Here is a 23599-nt window from a genome sequence, read left to right on the forward strand (position 1 = left end):
AAATAAATCATTCTCTCTACCATTGTTCTGACATTTCACATTCTTAAAATAGTGATCCTAACTGACCTAAGACAGGGAATGTTTTCTACGATTAAATGTCAGGAATTGTGAAAAACTGAGTTTAAATGTATTTGGCTAAGTTGTATGTAAACTTCTGACTTCAACTGTATATATTAATGAAGACACAGCCTTTAATTTCCTGCAGGTCAGCTTTAATGAGAATTAGGTGGATTGGTAATCCAACTAGTTTTACATCCTGTAACATGTTTTGCATGTGAAAAATACTTAATGGTAATGTGTTATGCTACACATATTCCTTTTAAAAACTTAAAATAAGAAAATCTTGAATTTTTCAAGTTTTTTTAGGTCACACTCTTTTATGGATAAATCACTTTCTGTAAACTTTCATTAGTCTCTCCAGGTTTAATCCTCCTCCTATTAATTCTAAAAAAATTCCTTTGTAAATGAAATTACATTGCACAGAGATGCACAAACTCATCTACCAGAGCATATCATTTCCATTCTTATAAGTCTTTTTTTACTGAGTGAAGAATGGCCTGATCTTCATGCTGATGGAGTTGAGGGAATACCACATGCCCTTCCAGTTCATCCACACAATGCCATCATCTGTTCCATGCTTGGCCATGTGTTTTGTGCAATCTCCGCCCCAACAGTATCAACCATTAGGATTACAAAAGTGGCATCGGTTGTACCACCATCCACCACCATCTTCTCTTGAACACTGCTAAGTAGGATCTCCAGGTATCCTGTGTGTGATTGACAGATTTGGAGAGGGAGATCAATTTTATTAGAAAAATACTTACCACTTGCTTCCTATGACAATAATGGACCATACTCACCATCTGTCATTATCTTTGTCATACATGCTGAACATCATGCCAGTATGGATGGTCATGGTATAGTTCTCCCCAAACAGTTCTGTAGCACCTTCCAAGAATGTGTTTCCAGCAGTTCCAGCGTACCAATCAACTGACAGAATGTAGCTGTTGATCTCACCCTGTACAGTGAACTTCTCGTAATGAGCATGGACCTTTGAGCCAGTCCAGTCTTCCATTTCAATCAGGATCTCAGTGGGACCCATCTTTGTAGCGAGAACCACATTATGACAACCACAAGGAGGTTAACCCAACGTGATGCTACCCACCCTAGCAACCAGGCCAGTTGGTTGCTTAGGAAGCCTGGCTGGAGTCACTCAGCACACCCTGGATTCGAACTTGCGACTCCTGGTGTGGTAGTCAGCGTCTTTACTTGCTGAGCTACCTAGGCCCCCAGGATGTTTCCTTTCTTAAATAAAGTATTGGATAGGAGGCTAGCTAAAAATGTTATGCTTGTATTGTATTGATTTGAAATTATGTTGATTGATTTGTTGGTCTCTATGGGAATAAAAGTTGTACATTTTCGTACAAGTCAAGTCATACAATATATTACAATTTCGCCATCTCATACGAATTATTACGAGTTGTCATGAGACTATGTTGGACCAGTTTAGAGAAGCAGTCTATGCTGGTTTAGGCTGGTTTATGTTGGATAGGTGCTGGCTTAGCTGGTTTACCTTCATAGCTATGCTGTTCACCAGCAAAACTTCCCAGATTAAGTTGGTATCTAGCATGGTCTTAAAGGTGATGCTGTTTGACCAAGAAAGTTTTGCTAGTTTAGCTTGTTAATTAGCCTGGTGGGCAAAACCAGCACACCAGTATGCCACAGTGGGTACCACCATCCAAAACACAACAAATGCTGGGTGACCAACTGTGCTGATCTTTTTATCAGAAACTAACCACACAATATGCAATGATGGTGTAAATTTTGTTAGCTAGCTTCCTCAGGTCAGTTTTCAGAATTCAGGTTGATCAGTACAATTACTTGTTTTGAAAACTTTCTTTCCACATTTCCATGGTAGGCTATCCAGAATTGCTAAATATTACTTGTTAGTAGTAGCTCACCAGGAGTTTGGTAGTGGCCTTTGCCCACATCAAAGGCAATGTTTCCAAAGCCTTTTTAGTAGTCGTCAAAAAGTCGACAAAGTCAACACTGCCGTCCATACGGTTCTGGATAACCAACCAACCATTGGAATAATAATAGAAAAGTAATAATTCTACTCATATCTTACACTCTCTTGATCAGCTTTCGTAGATACTGTTTGATCCAATACTAGAATGGCAATGGTAAATGGATATTTAAATTTAAAAGCCCTCGTCAAAAGAGTCCACTTTCTTAGCAAGGAGCCAAGGACCTCTAATCACACAATTTATGGATAGCAATGAGGGAATCTGAACATACCTCCATTTTGAGTGGTCTGATCGCAGAAGACCTTGTAAGGCATGGCAAGTGGATCAGGCCGTATGAGGTACATCTGAGAGTCTTCACCTCCTTTGCGGTAGATGTCTTCACACTCCTTGCCAGAGACCACAGGAATCGAAAGCTGACCTCGCAAGGCATTGCACACATGGTCTTTTGAGCATTGATGGCTTTTTCCAAGCACTGAATCTCGTCATGGATCTTGTCGAGAACGGCCTGCAAGATTTTGATGTTCTGCAGGAAGGTGACATCCGCGGCATCCTTTATGAAGGCATGCTGGGTCTCTAGGCTATCAGTGGACTGACTAACCATTGCCTTGAGAATAGAGGACAAACATTCTCAGTAAGACAGACTTGGGATGTCTAATAAAGACATAAGGGTCAACTAGGGCTACATTTACTGTATGCATTTGGTAGATGCTTTTATCCAAAGTGACTCACAGTGTATTTAATTTTTCATAGCAAAATGCTCGACCAGTTGCTCTACAAGAAGTCTCAATCAGAATTATGTTCTTATCCGATCTCAACAATAGACTATAACTATAAATCTAGTGAGATCTAAAAAATTATGTGCTCCTGGTATGTAAAAACAGTTGAAAAAAATCACAACATATTAATGAAATATGCTTACCCTGGGTAACTCTTTGTCTCTGTGCTGCTTCTGAAGTCATATCCACGACATAGCCATGGACAAAGTTGGTGGACTGGTACAGGTCATCCACAGATCTTTTCAGCTGATCTACAGTTGGCCTCACGTTCCATTCTTTTTTCAGGAGGTTTTTCTTCAGCTCACAACCCGTGGGACACATCACGCCCTGAAGAGAAAACATTGAATTTGAATATTCATATTTGTTGTTGAATATGTTGTTTTTTTAGTGGCACATTCTTACATTTGGTTCCCCCAATCTTTAACATTTAGTTGCATCCATGATTTGAATGTTGAAACAGAGCAATTGGCAGGGTGGATATATTCCTTTATAGTCTGTGCAAAAAAAAATTTTCATTACATGTTAGGTTTATTTTATAACTAAGACTGTACCTCTAGAATCTTGAGGAAATACACTCAAAAAATAATTTTAAGATTTAGGCATTTCAATTTTATAACAAAATTCCATCAAATTGAATTGAGTAATCTTTACCTAGATAAAATAAAAAATACAATATTTTAAGTTTTATTAATTTAAACATGTTAAAAATTACACCATTCCATTTGATTAGTTTATGAAATGTAAATTTGTAAATCTTAAAAAATATTATGAGTGTATAGGCTACTACCCAGCAAACAGATTCCAACCAGTTGCAAATATTCTAGGAACGTTCTTTTCAGTTTTTTCTTTTTTTTTTAAACCATATATTTACATTTCTAGAACACTGTAGCGAGATTTTGTGTGACAGTGTATTGAGAACATTGTCTAATGGTTATTTTAGGTTTTATATTTTATTATTAAAAAAAAAAAAAAAAAAATTAACATTTGTTGCAGAAAGGTTGTCATAGACAATGACAGATGAATGTCTGGTGATAGAGAGGCTAAGATCCACTAATTAAAAAAATTCAACAGGAAAATTATTAGAATAAATTATTATCATTAGATTAATTATTGTCATTGAAACCATAAATATTTGAATTAAGAATGATTTGCATGCCACACTTTTGAATGAATTCCCTGAAGACCCAGTCCTCACTTACAATTTTATCAGCTTATTCTATAAATAAAATACAGTTTGACCCAAAAATCTGAGGCCAAAACACTTGTAGAAATGCTTCTATTTAAGATTTTTTTCTAATTACAAATTGTATTACAAATATTTAAGTGAAAATTTTTATTCAAAAATAAAAACATAATTCTTAGAATTTAGTATGCCCCCCTCAAACTGGCATTGACTCCACAATGTTTTCACCTGATGATCCATGTTCTCTTAGCACGATTTGAAAATGTTATAGAGCATCTTGAGTGCTTCAACGGAAGCAACATGGTCAATGTCACAAATTTGCTTATAGTACTGATTCTTATTTCATATTCATTTTACATCATAACATTTAATGTTTTATATTGTATAAAATCCTAAAACACTTTGCTTGTTTTTTAAAGGTTTAAATTCGATTTTGAATCCCAGAATATCAAAGTGGTCTCAGACTTTTGCCCCACTTCAGAAATGAATCCTTGAATGTGTTTACATTGCTCTGACCATTGTCTCAGACATGTGGGAACATCCACCAGCATCTGGCTGTTCTTCCTTCTCCTGCACTGCTTTTCCGACTGGTGCTGCAGTTGGTGGTAACAAGACCCTCCACTGATGTGGGGTGGGGTAGCTGGGCCTAGGGAGTAGCTTTCTCGACCTTTAGGACGGTGACCCCTGAGATCTACATTCTCTGCAGGCCATATTCAACATGCGAAATAAGCCAAATTTACATTTTTAACTCGTCAATCACAATAAGCTCATTTTCACTCCAGTATATTTTTGTTTCTCAAATTGAATGTTTTTTTTTTTCATATAATCATACAAGTTGCATAGTATTGCAAAATATGTTTTAACCTCAAACAGACCTTTAAGCTAAAGTATCTGTGTAATCAAAAAATCTGATTCAGCGGTTAGAATTCTGACAAAGTTTGGAAAATGACCTACCTTTTTCTTTGCTTCCTAAAATAGAAAAGGAGGGAGGAAAAACCCCCAGAAAGTAATCATGATATTATCCTAATTTAACATATGAAATCTCACCTGCCAAAAATAGAATAGATAAACCACATTCTGAATCTGAATTGTTTAAGGGGTAAAGATTAGTATGTGATGCAGCAACAAATATAAAATATAGAAAATAATATTTGCCATTCCATAATTATTGTAATCTGCATTTTCCTGTGCTAGAGCTCCTACCAACACACAGAAAAAGTAACAACATAAACCTAATTTTTGTAGAGCTCACACTTCAGTTTCAGCGACAGTGTTATCAGCTGTACAAAATTCAGTGTTGCTCTCCCAAATGTATATCAGACAACCCCATGCCCTGGAGTAGGAGGGACTGCAGTACTGGTTAATCTTTAATTGTTGAGATGTCAATTTGAGTAATCAGGGATGGCATTATTTTTGGGAAAGGAAAAAATTACACAGTTTTACACCAAGAAGTACAATGGGATCCTACATGAAAATTATTTATTTATTTCAATATATTGAAAGGAAACTATGCCAGCAAACAGTTGGGAATATCGGATGAAAAAAAAAACATTATAACAATAATAATAATAATAATAACAATTCTTTGCATTTTTCATAACACCTGGCTGGATTTAAGTTGTGCATGAAAATGGAATTCCAGTGTCCCAGAGCAAAGTGTGGCACAAAAATAAAAACATGGCCTTTTCAGTAAAAGGACAATTCGGACCAATTGTGCAAGGTATTGACCTGTAATTAACTTTAAACTGGAAATGGTCTCAGATTAAGACACTCTTTCAGTTTAGGTTTACTGGTATGTATACCTATGACCAGGGTTAGGAGGGTTACTTTTGAAAAGTATTCCACTACAGATTACAGAATACATGCTGTAAAATGTAATTTGTAACGTATTCCGTTAGATTACTCAAGGTCAGTAACGTATTCTAAATACTTTGGATTACTTCTTCAGCACTGGTAGATTTTTTCACTTGTTTTGACTATAAAAACTCTGCCAGTACAGTAAGACAAAATACACATGTTAAAAATACATTCTCTGAAAAACCTAAATATCTTATGCAGTGTTGTTTCTAAAACAAGATAAATCAAACTGATCTTGTTTTAAGGATTTTTAGAAATTTTTACAGGAAAACAATAAAATAATTATTATCAAGAATACGATTTTTGCCCTAATATCAAAGGTCTTACTAGAAAAAAGTAATTATGATCTAACGTGAATTTTCTTGATAACAAATGGAACGCCTGGTAATATGATCGTGCCTGGTAACGTGCATGTAAAATGGCTAGAAATAGCATTTTATCTTAACATAAAGCTGACAATTTACACAAGGTTTATTTTTATTTCCAAACTTACTTCAAATGTACTTCTCTGTCTGCTCGTATGAATGTAACACATCATAAGAAAGTGTTTCACCGCTGTTCAAATACACTTTGGATCGCATCATTTATATGTATAAATGTTTTCCATCTGAAAGGACTAAATATTAAATGAAACAAATGACAATAAAATGCAAAGTAATCTCTTCGGAAATCAAAATACATTTTGAATGTAACTGTATTTTAATTACCAATGATTTAAATTGTAACTGTAGTGGAATACAGTTACTCATATTTTGTATTTTAAATACGTAATCCCGTTACATGTATTCCGTTACTCCCCAACCCTGCCTATGACAAACAGACACTTTGTACTCCTCTGTAAACTTTGATGCTCTCTCTATCACTCACTTTTGTACACTTAAGAAATATTTTAACCTATTTTTAAGATTTACACATTTTAATTTAATAAAAAAAATATGCATTTTAAAATGTTTAATAATTAAAACCTACAACTTAAGTTTAAGTTTTCATTTTAATTTATAAAGTTTAATTTCAGTTGTATTTAATTTTGTTAAAACATTTCTATGATATAAATAATATATTGGTTATTTATTTTTCACAAGTTTTTGGTCTCTGTTTTCATAAAACTTCAAGTTAACAAAATGGCTTAAGGACAACAAAGTCAAGGTATTGGAGTGGTCATCACAAAGCCCTGACCTCAATCTGATAGCAAATTTGTGAGTAGAACTGAAAAAAGCGTTTGTGAACAAGGAGGCCTTCACACCTGATTCAGTTACACCAGTTCTGTCTGGAGGAATGGGCCAAAATTCCAGCAACTTATTGTGAGAAGCTTGGGGAAGGCTCCTCAAAACGTCATGATGATGTCAGGAGCATGTGAATGAGATGAAATATCAGATAGAGAGATGACAGAAGTATCACTGTTTATAAAAGCGTCCATGGTGCTAGCAATCCAGTGATTAGTGATTTTCCCCGCCCTGCTTCTCATTCTGATTTTCTCCACACACTTGCTGTTTTACTTGCAATAATGCAGAGCCGACACAATCAGACAAGGAGAATAACGATGAGAATGTATTATCTTATTTATATTATTATTATAGTTATTTATTACCGGTGTTGTTTATAAGCAGTAGCATCTTGAATACCTCAGTGAATATTCGGCATTCAGTCGCTTTATCCCTTCCTTAAAGTTGTCAGAATGTTAATTAGAGCTTTGTAGAGTCGCCAACAAAGCATAAAGTCTGATCAAACATTTACTCGCTATTTAAATTGTACGAAGACTTCGATTTCAGCAGATCTTGCTCACATTTCAATGGCCGTTGTTGATACCGGAAGTAAGTTTACACTGCGAGGGCCACCCCCAGAAGCGAGAAACGCGTAAGTGTGAAAAGGCCTATCCAGTCTATTGGTGAGTGCGAGTGTTTTGATCCTGCGCAGATCTGTGCCAGCGGACCGTTGTGAACACATGAGCAGAATGTCTGCCGGTAGAAACGGAGCCATTAATAGATGACTGGAATCTAGACCGTGATAAATAATGGCTGACCTGCAACCCCAGGTATTAGATGCAGTATTTCTTCTATTGACAAGCCTCCGATGATTGACACGTTTGATGTTTCGCCTTAATGTTTTGATACATGACAGAACCATCTACAATGCAAGCGACCTAACGCGACTATAACGAGAACTCTCCCATTATAAACAAGAAAGCTGCGTAAAATTCATTGTAATCAACAAGCTCGCTTCGCTTGCAGAATAGATAGCTTCGCTGATTATAAGGACAGCGTTTAGTTTGACGTGTCATTGTGTGTCAGTGTAGACCAGAGCGCCTGCAAACGTGGCAGAAACAGCTGTTTGAGTATGCATGAATTTGTGGTGTACGTTACAGGCATTGACCTTCTAGTAAAGTGTAACTGTAATGAGAGGGGTATGTGACTGGCTGTGTCATACTTGTGTATATTGATTTAAAATAAGTACTAGGTGCTGGGGTCATTCAGGGGGTGTGGCCACACAAACTCTCCACTAGTCAGCTGACCTGTGAACAAGCATGGCCATGTTTATCACACACTCATATGACATTCACTGAATTAGATGCCAGTATGAGTATCAACAATTGTAATTGTAACGCTTTCAATCTCCAGAGATTAAAAACTGCATGTGAGTTATTGTTTGTGTTATTTTGTAATTGATAGTGCTTGTTAAAGGAATAGTTCACTCAAAAATGAAAATTCTCTTATCATTTATTCACCCTCATGCCATCCCAGATGTGTATGACTGACTTTCTTCTGAACAACACAAAAGAAGATTTTTTTTCCGAAAAATATCTCAGCTCTGTGGGTCATTACAATGCAAGTGAATGGTGGCCAAAACTTTGAAGCTCCAAAAAGCACATAAATGCTCCATTAATGTAATCAATAAGACTCCAGTGGTTAAATCCATGTCTTCAGAAGCGATGTGGGTGAGAAACAGATCAATGTTTTTTTTAACTATAATCTCCACTTTCAAACAGCCATCCTAAGCGCTCTTCTCTCCTAAGAGTTCTTCTTTCTTTTTTGGCTATTCACATTCTTTGTGCATTTCGCCACCTAGTGGGCAGGGAGGAGAAATTATAGTTAAAAAAAAGGTTATAAATATTGATCTGTTTCTCACCCACACCTATCACATCACTTCTGAAGACATGGATTTAACCACTGGAGTCGTATGGATTACTTTTTGCATTGTATGGACATACAGAGCTGAGTTAATCTTCTAAAAATCTTAATTTGCATTCAGCAAAAGAGAGAAAGTCATACATCTGGGATGGCATGAGGGTGAGTAAATGATGAGAGAATTTAATTTCTGGGTGAACTGTTCCTTTAAGTGTTGTCTTTTCACTTGGGTCAGTAAGCAATTACCTTCAAACCACATAGAACACCCAAGCAATGGACTATCCCAAACAGAAAAATGATACATGACCATATATACTGTATAAATGTATTCTTTTATTTGAACATATCAAGTTTTCCTGAGCAACCACTGGGCAGCGCCATTATGATTCTAATTGCCAAAACAAGTGATCCAGAAGGAGAACAACAACCATTTAAGTTTTTTAACCATTTAAATTAATTTCAGGCTCAATTGGTGCTGTTGTTGGCTGTCATAACTCAAAGTAGTTAATGATATGAACATTACTAACCTTGGACCGTCACTTTGTCATCTACACCCTCAGCTGAGGCACTGTCAACTAAAAATGGTTATCTCGATTCTATGAAGTATCAGCGCTATAGAGTCACATGTTTTGGACAATTTTTACAAATATAATACTAATACTTTAAACATCACGTTACCCGCTAAGAATATACGTCGATGCGAGTGAAAGCACTGGAGACTGGAAATTGAAAGCAGTCGAATCGTGAAACACTTCCACAACTGCTATACGCAACACTTCCACAACAACTATGTGACTTTCTTATATCAATGAAAACCATATATTAACATATATTTCAAATATGTGTTTACATATATTGCCAAATATCAGATTTTTGTATGCCACCTCCCAGAAGACCGTATGCAACTGTACAACATCAAAAGCCAGGCATCTGTCTGCACTAGAATACATGGGTGGGCTTTTTTTTTTTTTTCTAGCGGTAATGTAGAGGCAAACTCCAACATCATGGCAGGGAGTTTTGCATTGGCAAGCACCTGCAGTGCAGTACCTAATTTTTTACCTGCCATTTCTAAATCCAAATCTTTTCTACCCAGGGGGATCTTTTGAAAATGACTCACAGAGAAACCTGGAAGTAAGTGCTCTTCAATCAATCTTTTCCATTACATTGTTGCTTGAAATAAAGATGGACTTAATTTGAGATGTTCAAAAAGAGTTACCTGAAATGTCTGTCCTTTTTGACAGCTTTTGAATTAAATACGTCTAGACCTCCACAACCTCTTTTTTCTGTTCCTTATTGTCATTTTCTGGAGAATAAGCGAACCCTGACGGCGTCATTCAGGTGGCCTCTTTAGGTCTTGTGTATGCTCCTGCTAGAAGTTAGAACTGCAAAATGAACAAAACCACTTTCATGACCTGTTCTTTGAATCATTAGCTTCTAAATTTGAAATAACATATTTTTAAGAAGGGCTAAAGAACTGTTTACCCAAAATGAAAATTCGATCATTTTTTTCACCCTCATGCCATCCCAGATGTGTATGACTTTCTTCTGCATAACACAAATGAAAATTTTTACTAGAATATCTCAGCTCTGTAGGTCCATACAATGCAGGTGAATGGTGACCAAAAATTTTGAAGCTCCAAAAAACACATAAAGGCAGCATAAAATGAATCCATATGACTCCAGTGATTTAATCCATTCTTCTGAAGCGATCCAGTCGGGTTTTGGATGAGAACAGACCAAAATGTTTCTTCATTTTCACTGAACACTTTGCCATTTCAGTCTTTAGGCACGATCATGAATACACTTCGTAGTGATTGACGCATGTGCAGAGCGCTAGATGGTGCTAGGAAGTGTAACTGAGCTTGAAATCATGATCGCAACGAGACTGTTGATGTCAAGATTTATAGTTCTGCAGAAGAAAGAAAGTTATACATCTGGGATGGCATGAGGATGAGTAAATGATGAGAGAATTTTCTTTTTTTTTTATTTACTTTTATTAGACCTCTGTTTTAGCTTGGCTCAGTGTGCTTTCATGGCTTGAAATAAACTTACCATTACTCTTATTTCCTCTGGTGTTTCTGTATTCTAGGATGCAGCATGAGAAGTTACATGTGAAGCACAGAGGTCATGAGGCCATGCACGCTGAGATGGTTCTGATTCTCATCGCCACGCTAATGGTTGCTCAGATTGTGCTGGTTCAGTGGAAACAAAGACACTGCAGATCCTACAACGTGAGAGCTATATTATACATTTTGGGCTTTTAAACAGGAACATATACTGATAAAACACAGAAAAGAAGTAGTTCATGAACTCAGAGCTGGTTTTGCCCATGTAACTGTTATAAATATTGTTCTCTGTAGCTTGTGACACTGCTGCAGATGTGGGTGGTTCCTCTGTACTTCACCATTAAGCTTTACTGGTGGCGTTTCCTGTCTACATGGGGCATGTTCTCTGTCATCACCAGCTATGTCATATTCAGAGCCACACGCAAGCCCCTGTCCTGCAGAACGCCACGGTAATGTGTCTAAAGAGCAGCTGCGTAATTATATTCAGGTTATTCAGGTTATGCGTAATATTCAGGTTATTAGCTGCATTATAATTTTGAATGCCCCTTCCAAAATGTGTTGTCTGTGTATTGCTCAACAAAATAAGAAGTAAAATAAAGCCTCTGGTTATTTCTACAGGATGGTGTATAAGTGGTTCCTCCTCATTTACAAGCTGAGCTACGCTGTGGGTGTGATTGGATATCTCGCAATTATGTTTACCATGTTTGGATTCAACATTTTCTTCAGGTGTGTGAACTCGATTAACACAAATAAGATGCTGCTTTCCAAAGTAGTGCCTTAGTTTTAGCCCTACAGTCACCAAAACAGGCATTCTTAGAAACAGAATTGCCATCGTTTCTGAGTGTCAATCGTCAAACCTCCTGTTTGTTGCTCCCATTGCAGTTCTGACGCAATGATACACTAATTGGAAGGAATTATTGTGTGATATTGTAAGAGATGGATGCATACATCTGTGTTGACCCACAATAGGCCTATGTGTCAAAGGATGTACACTCAAAATTATTTTAAGATTCACTCATTTAAATTTCATAACAAAATTCCATCAAATTGAATTATCTGTTTTTTTTTGTGTGTTTTTTTTTTGTTTGTTTTTTTGGATTTTTTCCCCTTTTTCTCCAAATTTGGAGTGCCCAATTCCCAATGTGCTTTTAAGTCCTCATGGTTACATAGTGATTCGCTTTAATCCGGATGGCGGAGGACGAATCCCAGTTGCCTCCGCATCTGAGACCGTCAACCAGTGCATCTTATCATGTGGCTTGTTAGCGCGTTTGGTTGCTTGGGAGACCTGGCTGGAGTCACTCAGCACGCCCTGGGATTCGAACTAGCAAACTCCATGGGTGGTAGCCAGCGTCTTTTACCACTGAGCTAACCAGGCCCCCGAACTGAATTATCTTTAACAACAAAAAATGAATGCATAAATCTTAAAAATAGGCTAAAAGAATTGTTTGAGTGTACCATTCCAAAAACTAAATGGTGTATAGACAATCAACAATATTGATTGGTTGGATTTTAAATGTTGTTTTTTTTTTTTTTTTACTTGCCTTACGGGGTAATACAGTTTTTAAATGGTTCACAAAAACAGATTTCTGACCTTTTAAAGGGATAATTCACCTAAAAATGAAAATTCTCTCAATTACTCACCCTCATGCCGCCCCAGACTTTCTTACTTCTGCTGAACACAAACAAAGATTTTAAGAGAATTTCAGCTATGTAGGTCCACAAATTGCAAGTGAAATGCCAGAACTTTGAAGCTTCACAAATCTCATAAATGCAGCATAAAAGTAATCCATACGACTCCAGTAGTTAAATCCATATCATCAGAAGCAATATGATTGGTGTGGGTGAGAAACAGATCAATAGTTAAGTCATTTTTTACTATAAATTCTCCTCCCTGCCAGCAGATGGCGATATGCACTAAAAATGTGAATTGCTAAAAACGAAAGAAGAATGTGGAAGTGAAAGTGAACGTTTATAGTGAAAAAGGACTTAAATATTGAAAAACATTTCAACCCATTCTTTTTTTAAAGACAATATAATAAAAATAATTTCTAACACATTTAATATGGCGCCTTATGCCAGAATCCCCAGTCTCTGAAGTATAGTTTATTGGACTGTGGTGCTATTCATTCTTTGAGGAAATAGTTGTTTTTTCAGATGACACTTTTGAAAAGAAAAATTTATCAATTTTATCAAAATTAGATTTTAAAAAACTTATATAGGTTTTTAATCACTAGAACTTTTATTACATTTTACCTAGTTTTTGTCATAAAAATAGTTATGGAAGCTGGCATGGCATTAAATCACAAACAAACTAACAAACATTAAACATGATTATTTAGAAATGTACCAAATAAAACAAAAAAACATGAAGCTGTGTATTCTTTGTTTTTTTTACAGGGTTAAAGCAGAGGACTCCATGGATGTTGGTGTGATCATGCTTTTCTATGGTCTGTACTATGGGGTGATGGGACGAGACTTTGCAGAAATCTGCTCAGACTACATGGCATCCACTATAGGGGTAAAAAAAAATACCAGTCTCTTACATTTACCTTTCTACAGTACAGAGCCCCTGAAATATTTTCTCAGATATCCTGCAGCTTTCATTTAGGATAGGGTGTTTAAGAACTCTTTCATTTAATCTTGAATAATCAGTTTGTTTTCTGAATCAGAGAGCTGGTTGAAAATGTTAAATCTTGTTCATATTTCTCAATACATTCATCCTGTAACTCTCAGTTGGGCTTTTTCCTTGTTTCTGTTCTTTCTTTTCTGTATTAGTATTATAACAGGGGTGGCATGCCTTCCCGAAACCTTAGTGATGACATATGTGCTGTGTGTGGTCAGAAGATCCTTGTGGATGTTGATGAAGAAGGCATCATCGAAGACACCTACCAGCTCTCGTGTAACCACATGTATCCTTCCTTATTGTCTTTTAAACTTGCAGATTCAAAATTGTAAAAATGGTTTTCCTTCACAGGAATCTTGCAGTGGGTAAAAAGTAAGAATTTGTACTGAGAAGTGTTTTTGTCACATGGAAAGCTTGTTTATATATGCTTCAGGGACTTTATTTTCAAAGTTATATTGAATCCAGTTGGAGAAAGCCATACATTCAAGTTAAAATTATTTTCTGATTAAAGATAGTTCACATAATAGATTGTCATTCTGTATTAATTAATTGTTAGAATTTGTTCACAGTTTAAACTACAGCTACTGACATTTGTCAAAGGCAGGTAAAGTCTGATTCATTTATTTATCCTTAACTGCTGATGGTCAAAAGATTTCATGAATTTTGTATTCGAGGCTGGTGCATTGTGGGAAAAAAGCAGACGTGTCCATACTGCAATGAGAAGGTGGACCTCAAAAGGATGATGAACAACCCGTATCCTTGAATTTCATTCAACTGGTCTATTCTACATATTCAATGAAAAAATATTTACAGTAATAATTTGTCATTGTCAGCTCTGTAGAGTGAAACCTTGAGAGTTGGAAGCGATCTTAATCTCAAAACCTAAAAACTTTTATATACATAATACATAAAAAATATACAAATAAGACCATTAAAGAAAGAAAGAAAGAAAGAGAAAGAAAATGAATAGTTTAATATGACTGACTACTCCTTAAATTTGAACATCAGCTGGGAGAGAACACATGTTTTATATGGACAGCTTCTGGATTGGTTAAGGTACCTGGTGGCCTGGCAACCCATCATAATTGGAATCGTGCACGGAATAAATTTTTCACTTGGACTTGAATAGATACCTGCAGTATTTAGTTCCATTAAAACAGTAAAGGTATTTACCTTTAATTAGTATTTATTTGTAAATTGTATACTTTATAATGTAAATCACACAGTTGCTTTTGTAATTTATTTGATACAAAGTAACAGACTTATCCACACCCTCCAACATATACACAGTTTTCAAAAAGTGACCTTTGCTGATAAGTTAATCAAAGGCTTATCTTTCGTTCTCTAAAGTTACTGTATCTATTTTGATATTTTCTATCACTCCTAATCAAAACAGTGCCTCATTTAGTTGTTTAGTTGTACCTCATGTAAATTTGTTTGCCATTTAAGTGTTGTCTTTATTTAAAGAGAGGGTATATTTTTGATCGGGAGAAAAATATGTGGGGTGAACTGGAATGATTGACAAGACAGTGGACAGTATTTTCTATTATTATTGTGTTAAAAAGAAAATAACTGGTGTACAAAAATACAATTCCAATTCCTAAAAAGTTGGGACAGTATGGAAAGTAAAAACAAAAAGGACTGATTTGTAAATTCTATTCACCTGTGCTATATTAAAAGCACTACAATACATTATTTGACGTTTTACCTTGTGGTTTATATATATATATATATACACACACACACACACACAACTTTTTCAGGACACTGTTTTTGAAAGAAAATTTTGTAAAAATCCAAATAACTTCACAGATCTTTATTGTTAAGGGTTTAAACAATGTTTTCCATGCTTGTTCAATGAACCATAAATAATTAATGAAATTGCACCTGTGGAATGGTCGTTAAGACACTAACAGCTTACAGACTGTAGGCAATTAAGGTCATAGTTATAAAAACTTAGGACACTAAAGAGACCTTTCTACTGACTCTGAAAAACACCAAAAGAAAGATGCCCAGGGTCCCTGCTCATCTGCATGAACGTGCCTTAGGCATGCTGCATGGAGGCATGAGGACTACAGATGTGGCCAGGGCAATAAATTGTAACGTCTGTACTGTGAGATGCCTAAGACAGCGCTACAGGGAGACAGGAAGGACAGCTTGTCATCCTCGCAGTGGCAGACTACGTGTAACAACACCTGCACAGGATCGGTACATCCGAATATCACACCTTCAGGACAGGTACAGGATGGCAACGACAACTGCCCGAGTTACACCAGGAATGCACAATACCTCCATCAAAGGAATGAGCGTTACACCGAGGCCTGTACCCTGGAGTGGGATCGATCTGGAGGTGGAGGGTTCGTCATGGTCTGGGGCGGTGTGTCTCAGCATCATCGGACTGAGCTTGTTGTCATTGCAGGCAGTCTCAACGCTGTGCGTTACAGGGAAGACATCCTCCTCCCTCATGTGGTACCCTTCCTGCAGGCTCATCCTGACATGACCCTCCAGCATGACAATGCCACCAGCCATACTGCTTGTTCTGATTTCGTGCAAGACAGGAATGTCAGTGATCTGCCGGCGAAGAGCCCGGATCTCAATCCCATTGAGCACGCCTGGGACCTGTTGGATTGGAGGGTGAAGGCTAGGGCCATTCCCCCCAGAAATGTCCGGGAACTTGCAAGTGCTTTGGTGGAAGAGTGGGGTAACATCTCGCAGCAAGAACTGGCAAATCTTGTGCAGTCCATGAGGAGGAGATGCACTGCAGTACTTAATGCAGCTGGTGGCCACACCAGATACTGACTGTTACTTTTGATTTTGACTCCCTCTTTGTTCAGGGACACATTATTCCATTTCTATTAGTCACATGTCTGTGAAACTTGATCAGTTTATGTCTTAGTTGTTGAATCTTTTTATGTTCATACAAAAATTTACACATGTTAAGTTTGCTGAAAATAAAAGCAGTTGGAAGTGTGAGGATGTTTCTTTTTTTTTTTTGCTGAGTTCATATATATTTAAATAATTAAATATACACTAATTTCAAATTGAATGATTGCAACATGCACCAAATCAGTTGGGACAGTCGAGTGTTTACCACTGTGTACATCTTCATTTCTTCTAATAACACTTAAGTGTTTGGATACTACATATGTTTAAGTTTGGCAAGCGGAATTTTCCCCCATTCATCAATTGTGCAGGTCTTCAGCTGCATAATTGTACAGGGCCTTCATTGCCTTTATTTTGTACTTCATATCATAATGTGCCACAAATTCTCAATTGACTGCAGGTAGGCAATCTATTACCCACACACTCTGCTTATGCAGCCATGCATTTGTAGTCAGGGAAGTATGTGGTTTGGCATTGTCCTGCTGTAAAAACACTTGGGAATGCCTGTGGTCTCCGATCCCTCAGACATCACTGCCTTAAAAACCGTCATTCATCTGTAATGAATATCATTATGGGCTTGGGTATACTTTGGTAAACCTTTGTCTGTCAACACCATTCACCGCTGCATCCACAGATGAAAGTTAAGGCTTTACAATGCAAAGCAGAAGCTATACATCAACACTGTCCAGAAGTGCCTCTGACTTTTCCAGGCTCACTCTCATTTCAGATGGAAATTAGAACGGTGGAGTCATGTTTTGTGGTCCGACAAGTCCACATTTTAAAGTATGTGACGCAAAATACAGCAACGAAGGCCCAGTACAGTTGAGCATCAGAAGACTTGCATATTGGATAAATGTGGGAAAATGCCTGCTAAACTTAAAATTGTGTCTTCAGTGCCCAAATGCTTAAGTGTTATTAGAAGAAATGGTGATGTTATACAGTGGTAAAGAGTTGACTGTCCCAACCTTTTGCACTGAAAACATGTTGCATTAATCTGATTTGAAATCAGTGTGTTTTGAAATATATATATATATATATATATATATATATATATATATATTAGTTGAAGTCAGAAGTTTTTCACAATTCCTCACATTTAATCATAGAAAACATTCACTGTCTTTGGTCAGTTAGGATCACTATTTTAAGAATGTGAAATGTTAGAATAATAGTAGAGAGAATGATTTATTTAAGCTTTATTTATTTCATCCCATTCCCATTGGGTCAGAAGTTTACGTACACTTTGTTAGTATTTGATAGCACTGCCTTTAAATTGTTTAACTTGGGTCAAATGTTTTGGGGAGCCTTCCATAAGCTTCTCACAATAATTTGCTGGAATTTTGGTCCATTCCTACAGACAGAACTGTTGTAACTGAGTCAGGTTTGTAGGCCTCTGTGACGAAGAGGAGGGCATGGCCAGCCATAACGATGGACGCCTGGCGCTGAATCTGCCCAGTCAGCCGGGAGAGGGATAAAGAGGAGCCAGGGACTCCAGTTTGAGGGAGAGTGAGACACGCAGCAGTCTTGTGTTATGCTGGAAAGCAGTTTTATGTTGTGTTTTGTTCATTTGTTTATTAAAAGTTTATGTTGACTGTTCAGCTGGTTCCCGCTTCCTCGCCCATCGTGTGAATCTTGTTACATTCTCTTTGCTCGCACACGCTTTTTCAGTTCTGCCCACAAATTTTCTTGAGCTCAAGGCTTTGTGATGGCCACTCCAATACCTTGACTTTGTTGTCCTTAAGCTATTTTGCCACAACTTTGGAGGTATGCTTGTGGTCACTGTCCATTTGGAAGACCCATTTGTGGCCAAGCTTTAACTTCCTGGCTGATGTCTTGATGTTGCTTCAATATATCCACATAATTTTCCTTCCTCATGATGCCATCTATTGAAATGCACCAGTCCCTCCTGCAGCAAAGCACCCTCAGAACATGATGCTGCCAGCCCCATGCTTCATGGTTGGGATGGTGTTCTTTGGCTTGCAAACCTCACCCTTTTTCCTCCAAACATAACGATGGTCAGTATGGCCAAACAGTTAAATTTTTGTTTCATCAGACCAGAGGACATTTCTCCTAAAAGTAAGATCTTTGTCCCCATGTGCACTTGCAAACTGTAGTCTGCCTTTTTATGGCGGTTTTGGAGCAGTGGCTTCTTCCTTGCTGAGCAGCCTTTCAGGTTATGTCGATATAGGACTTGTTTTACTGTGGATATTGATACTTGTCTACCTGTTTCCTCCAGCATCTTCACAAGTTCCTTTGCTGTTGTTCTGGGATTGATTTGCACTTTTCACACCATACTACATTCATCTCTAGGAGACAGAATGCATCTCTTTCCTGAGCGGTATGATGGCTGCGTGGTCCCATGGTGTTATACTTGTGTACTCTTTTTTTGTACAGATGAATGTGGTACCTTCAGGCATTTGGAAATTGCTTCCAAGAATGAACCAGACGTGTGGAGGTCCACAGTTTTTTTTTCTGAGGTCTCGGCTGATTTCTTTTGATTTTTCCATGATGTCAAGAAAGGAGGCACTGAGTTTGAAGGTAGGCCTTAAAATACATCCAAAAGTACACCTCCAATTAGCCTATCAGATGCTAATTGCCTAAAGGCTTGATATCATTTTCTGGAATTTTCCAAGCTGCTTGAAGTAACAGTTAACTTAATGTAAACTTCTGACCCACTGGAACTGTGATATAGTCAATTAAAAGTTAAACAAACTGTCTGTAAACAATTGTTGGAAAAATTACTTAACGACTTGCCAAAACTATAGTTTGCTAATATGAAATCTGTGGAGTGGTTAAAAAAATTAGTTTTAATGACTTCAACCTAAGTGTGTGTAAACGTCTGACTTGAACTGTGTATGTATATATATTATTAAATTCACATGGTAAAACCTCAAATAATGTATTGCTGCAGTGCTTTCAATACAGCATTCCTTTTTGTTTTATTAACATTTTTCATACTGTCCCAACTTTTTTGGAATTGGGGTTGTAGAACAATTTGTGTGTGGATTATTCAGTGCACATAGTAATTTGTTGTTTTGTTTTCACTAGCTTATATGACAGTGGTCTTGAGATTTATACTGACAGGTTAAGACCTTATTCACAGTAACGCCATATTTAATTAATAATTAAAACGAAGCTGTGAGGGACATTTGAGGCTATAGTTTTTCCAAGAGGTGTTGCATTCATGTATTAGGGAACACATTTTTTGTGTGTAATGAGGTCAAGGAAGTTGGCGACTGCCAACAAAAGAAATAATTTGTCAGTATAAACCTCCTGCACAATCAGACTCTTTATAAATGTTTGCCAAAAGTGTTTTATATAAGACAAGCACTACAAATTCAAGCATATTGTGACGTGTTCTTTTTGTTAGTTTTCGGTTACTTTGTTGGACATCGATTGCCTATTTAGATACAGTGCTAATATAAAATTGTTGCCAATAAAAAATAAAATAAAAAAAGGTGTTAAAGTGCACATATCGTTTTTACATAATTTTATATGCATATAATTTGTAACCAGTTTAGTAAATATTTATTACTATTTACAACATTATTGTAATGGTTAACACGGAGTCTTAGTGTATCAGTTTTGCAATGATTATTCTAATTAAAAAAGGACAAGCTTTTCCAAAGTCACTTTTTTAATGCACTGCACATTAGCATGATAATATAATTGAAGTGATAGAAATAATAATAATTTTAAAAAAATCAAAAAAAAATCAATACAGTTAAAGCAAGATTACGGGTTTAAATCATAAACAAGGATACATCTGCAGGTGAGCAAAGTTAAATAAAACATTCAACTGATTTTACTCAAGAAAAATTATAAATGTTAAGGCTGATTTTGTACAGACATGACCATAAAACTTTAACATTCAAACAAAATCTCATTTAACATACAAAACATTATTAACATACAATCTTTATATACAGAAAAACAAAAAGGCACATATTAAATCATATACAATTTACAGTACAGATTTACTGTACTAAAACAACATAAGACACATTCTGAAGTTTTTAAAGAGCAAGTTAAAAAAATGAGCATTACTTTATAATTGTCAGAGCTTGTGAAGAAGGGAAGGTGCAAGAGAGTGGGGATCCAAACGCAGAACTTTAATAGTAAACAAAAAAGGATACAACTATGAAGGTAAATATTCAAAGACGAATGAAACAAACACTACAGCAATACGCTGGCAACTATCGCACTACATACAAACAAGAACTGACATAGGAACAAAGGACAAGAGGATATATATATACACTTGCGCTAACAAGTAGACGAGGAACACCTGGGATATAATTAGGTCAAAGGACAGGAAGACAGACATAACAGAGGACGATACAAAACTTCAAACTAAGAGTCTCTTGTAACTATCAAAATAAGAGTCCTTGGGGCAAACCATAAGAATAACATGACAATAATGATGAGAACATAATTTAAATAATAATAATGACAATTCTATTGCTATTATGTTATGATAGAATTTGTATTACATTATTAGTAAGATGTGAATCATGCCTCTATATGGAAAAACAAGAAAATTATTTATAAGGTTGAAGTCAGTTATGCACAAAAGAAAAAAAATAATAATAATCCAAAAAAATTATAGATTAAATTATTTGCTTTTAACTTCAGGCCACAAATTAACTGAAATGTTTTAATATTTAACCCAAACAAGAGACCACTCAACACCTTTTTCTTGGAAAAATTATTTAAGATAATTACACAAATATATATATTTCCATTTTTAACAGTATATGTAAGGAAAATATAGAGTCCTAATATTTTCAAAATAAAGAGCTGTATACTGTGTGATCTATTGTTAGTCTCTTACATGCAGTACACACAGTATGTTGTTAAACAGGGCAAACAGTTTGATATGCAATTGAAGAATTGCTTTTAATGCAAAAATACCACACTGTAAGGCATGTCTAAGTTGTTGCACTGATTAGACAGAATTAAATCAGGGACGAATTAAACAGATACAGTTGGAATATGATGACCACATTAGTAATAATTATAACCAGGCCTTGTATCAATTAACTGTAAGATGAATGGACAGGGATGGACAGCCTGAGACAGGGAGATAAAAACTCAGCTGTCTGTTCTCTTAGCTGCAGGATTTAACTTGTAACCTCATCAAAATTTTAAGAGAAGTGTTTATTTAGTATTCTAATAATGTCCTTCAATTGTCAAAGTTACGTCCTATCACAATCTTAAACGAATACTAAAAATGAAAATTATGTAATAATTTACTCACCCTCATATTGTTCCAAATCTTTCCGTGGAACATAAAAGTTGAAATGTTGTATCCTGGCCACTATTTTCCACATTATGAAAGTGAAATGGGTGAAACAACAACATAAAAGTAGTCCATACGACATTCCAACTCTTTGGAAGCCATGCAATTGGTTTGTTTAGAGTAAACCGATATTTTTGTCATTACTCATTGGTAACGGAATTGCATGAGGGAGAATAAATAATGACAGAATTTAAATTTTGGGGTGAACTCTTCAAAAATGAAAATTATCTTATCATTTACTCGCCCTCATTCCATCCCAGATGTGTATGACTTTCTATCGTCAGAAGAACACAAACAAAGATTTTTAGAAAAATATCTCAGCTCTGTAGGTCCATATAATGCAAGTGAATGGTGATCAGACCTTTGTAGCTCCAAAAATCACATAAAGGAAACATAAAAGTAATCCACATGACTCCAGTGGTTAAACCCATATCTTCAGAAGCGATATGATAGGTGTGGATGAGAAACAAAACAATATTTAAGTCCTTTTTTACTCTAAATCTCCACTTTAACTTTCACTTTCAGATGTGAAATAAAAAAAAAAAACAGGCACCACATGTGACTTTCAGATGAAAAAGTGAAAGTGGAGATTTAGTTTAAAAAGGACTTAAATTTTGATCTGTTTCTCAACCACACCTATTATATTGCTACTGAATATATGGATTATGTGGTTTCCTTTATATGATTTTTTGAGCTACAAAAGGTCTGATCACCATTCATCTTGCATTGTATGGACCTACAGAGTTGATATATTTTTCTAAAAATCTTTATTTGTGTTCTGCTAAAGAAAGAAAGTCATACACATCTGGGATGGCATGAGGGTGAGTAAATGATAAGAGAATTTTAATTTTTGGGTGAACTATCCCTTTAAGAATGACTGTTTTACAAAACACAGGAATTGGACAGTGTTTGAGAAGTCAGCTCTGTCCAACAGGAAGACACATGCATGGTCCACACATGCAGCACATACGAGCAGAATTTTTAACTTAGGTAGGTAGTATTCTCACTGATGCATTCAGTTGTCTCAGTTCTGCTAAATTTCCACAGTGCAGTGTGTGGAGTTTTGGCAAAGGCATTCCATTGCATCCTATTTACAGTGCATGTTCACAAGCTTTAGTCTTTTCAGAAAGTCATCCAACAGTAGTAACAAATACAAAAGAAACCAAGGATGGAGAATACAGTCCATTGTAAATGTAGGTGAAATAACATTACATCAAATGAAGTGCAAGAGCTGGACACACAGTATGACATCACTGTCCAACAAACAGACTTTTAATTTTGAAACAGTCACTCATAAGTCATTGCAGGTATCGATACACTTTGAAGCAGTGGTTTCCAGAATCAGCCACTACAACATGGCCGTCAGAGGTCAGAGCCAAGCCCTGGGGCCCGTAGAGAGGGTCTGCAGCTGTGTTGATGTAAGAGAGAAACGATCCACTACCGTCAAACACCTGAGAACAGAGAAACAGTTTGGAGTTGATTGATTTTTGAAACCTCATCATTAAATGTTCTGTTCATCTGTTTTGTTTTGTACTTGATCTGCCAAAAAGCAGCGGCAATATGTTTTTTGTTTTTTTTGACAACTGAGTAAGCCATTTATAGGCTGACATCCCTGAAGAGTGTAAATACTGTGGCTCAAGACATTGCTGTTTGTTTAGTACCACTAGTTCCGCTTTTTACTGCTAGTTACATCACATTTTTATATTATTGTTGCACATTTAAGTCAAAGCCCTTAAAGGAATCATTCACCCAAAAATGAA

The 23599-nt window shown here is 36.2% G+C and overlaps 2 protein-coding genes and 1 pseudogene across 4 annotated transcripts in view; 1 reads left to right on the plus strand and 2 right to left on the minus strand.

Annotated features, from left to right (window-relative positions):
* Positions 1–203: 203 nt before the first annotated feature.
* On the minus strand, positions 204–4699 carry LOC127445561 (fibrinogen beta chain-like; annotated as a pseudogene).
* Positions 4700–7720: 3021 nt separating this feature from the next.
* On the plus strand, positions 7721–15349 carry LOC127445241 (RING finger protein 175-like). The gene is made up of 9 exons (XM_051705154.1): positions 7721–7875; positions 10059–10096; positions 11055–11196; positions 11326–11480; positions 11650–11757; positions 13429–13549; positions 13807–13940; positions 14306–14407; positions 14663–15349. Exons 1-9 carry the CDS (start codon positions 7855–7857, stop codon positions 14781–14783), a joined length of 942 nt encoding a protein of 313 aa, XP_051561114.1. The 5' UTR covers positions 7721–7854; the 3' UTR covers positions 14784–15349.
* Positions 15350–22625: 7276 nt separating this feature from the next.
* The window catches only part of LOC127445492 (tripartite motif-containing protein 2-like), a 42147-nt gene continuing 41173 nt past the window's right edge, over positions 22626–23599 (minus strand). For all 3 annotated transcript variants that reach the window (XM_051705614.1, XM_051705613.1, XM_051705615.1), the window contains one exon: positions 22626–23290. In XM_051705614.1, coding sequence (XP_051561574.1) covers positions 23138–23290 — 153 coding nt within the window. In that variant the 3' untranslated portion in view covers positions 22626–23137. The remainder of the gene's footprint in view (positions 23291–23599) is intronic.

The sequence above is a fragment of the Myxocyprinus asiaticus genome, chromosome 8 (assembly GCF_019703515.2).
Source record: "Myxocyprinus asiaticus isolate MX2 ecotype Aquarium Trade chromosome 8, UBuf_Myxa_2, whole genome shotgun sequence".
In the NCBI taxonomy this organism is placed as follows: Eukaryota; Metazoa; Chordata; class Actinopteri; order Cypriniformes; family Catostomidae; genus Myxocyprinus; species Myxocyprinus asiaticus.

Bases quoted from the DNA above. Each gene is read 5' to 3' on its own strand.
- LOC127445241 (XM_051705154.1), top strand. From the start codon at position 7,855: ATGGCTGACCTGCAACCCCAG. The intron at 11,481-11,649 runs GTAATGTGTCTA...TTATTTCTACAG, and splicing joins CTGTCCTGCAGAACGCCACG to GATGGTGTATAAGTGGTTCC. The intron at 14,408-14,662 runs GTATCCTTGAAT...TTTGAACATCAG, and splicing joins AAAAGGATGATGAACAACCC to CTGGGAGAGAACACATGTTT.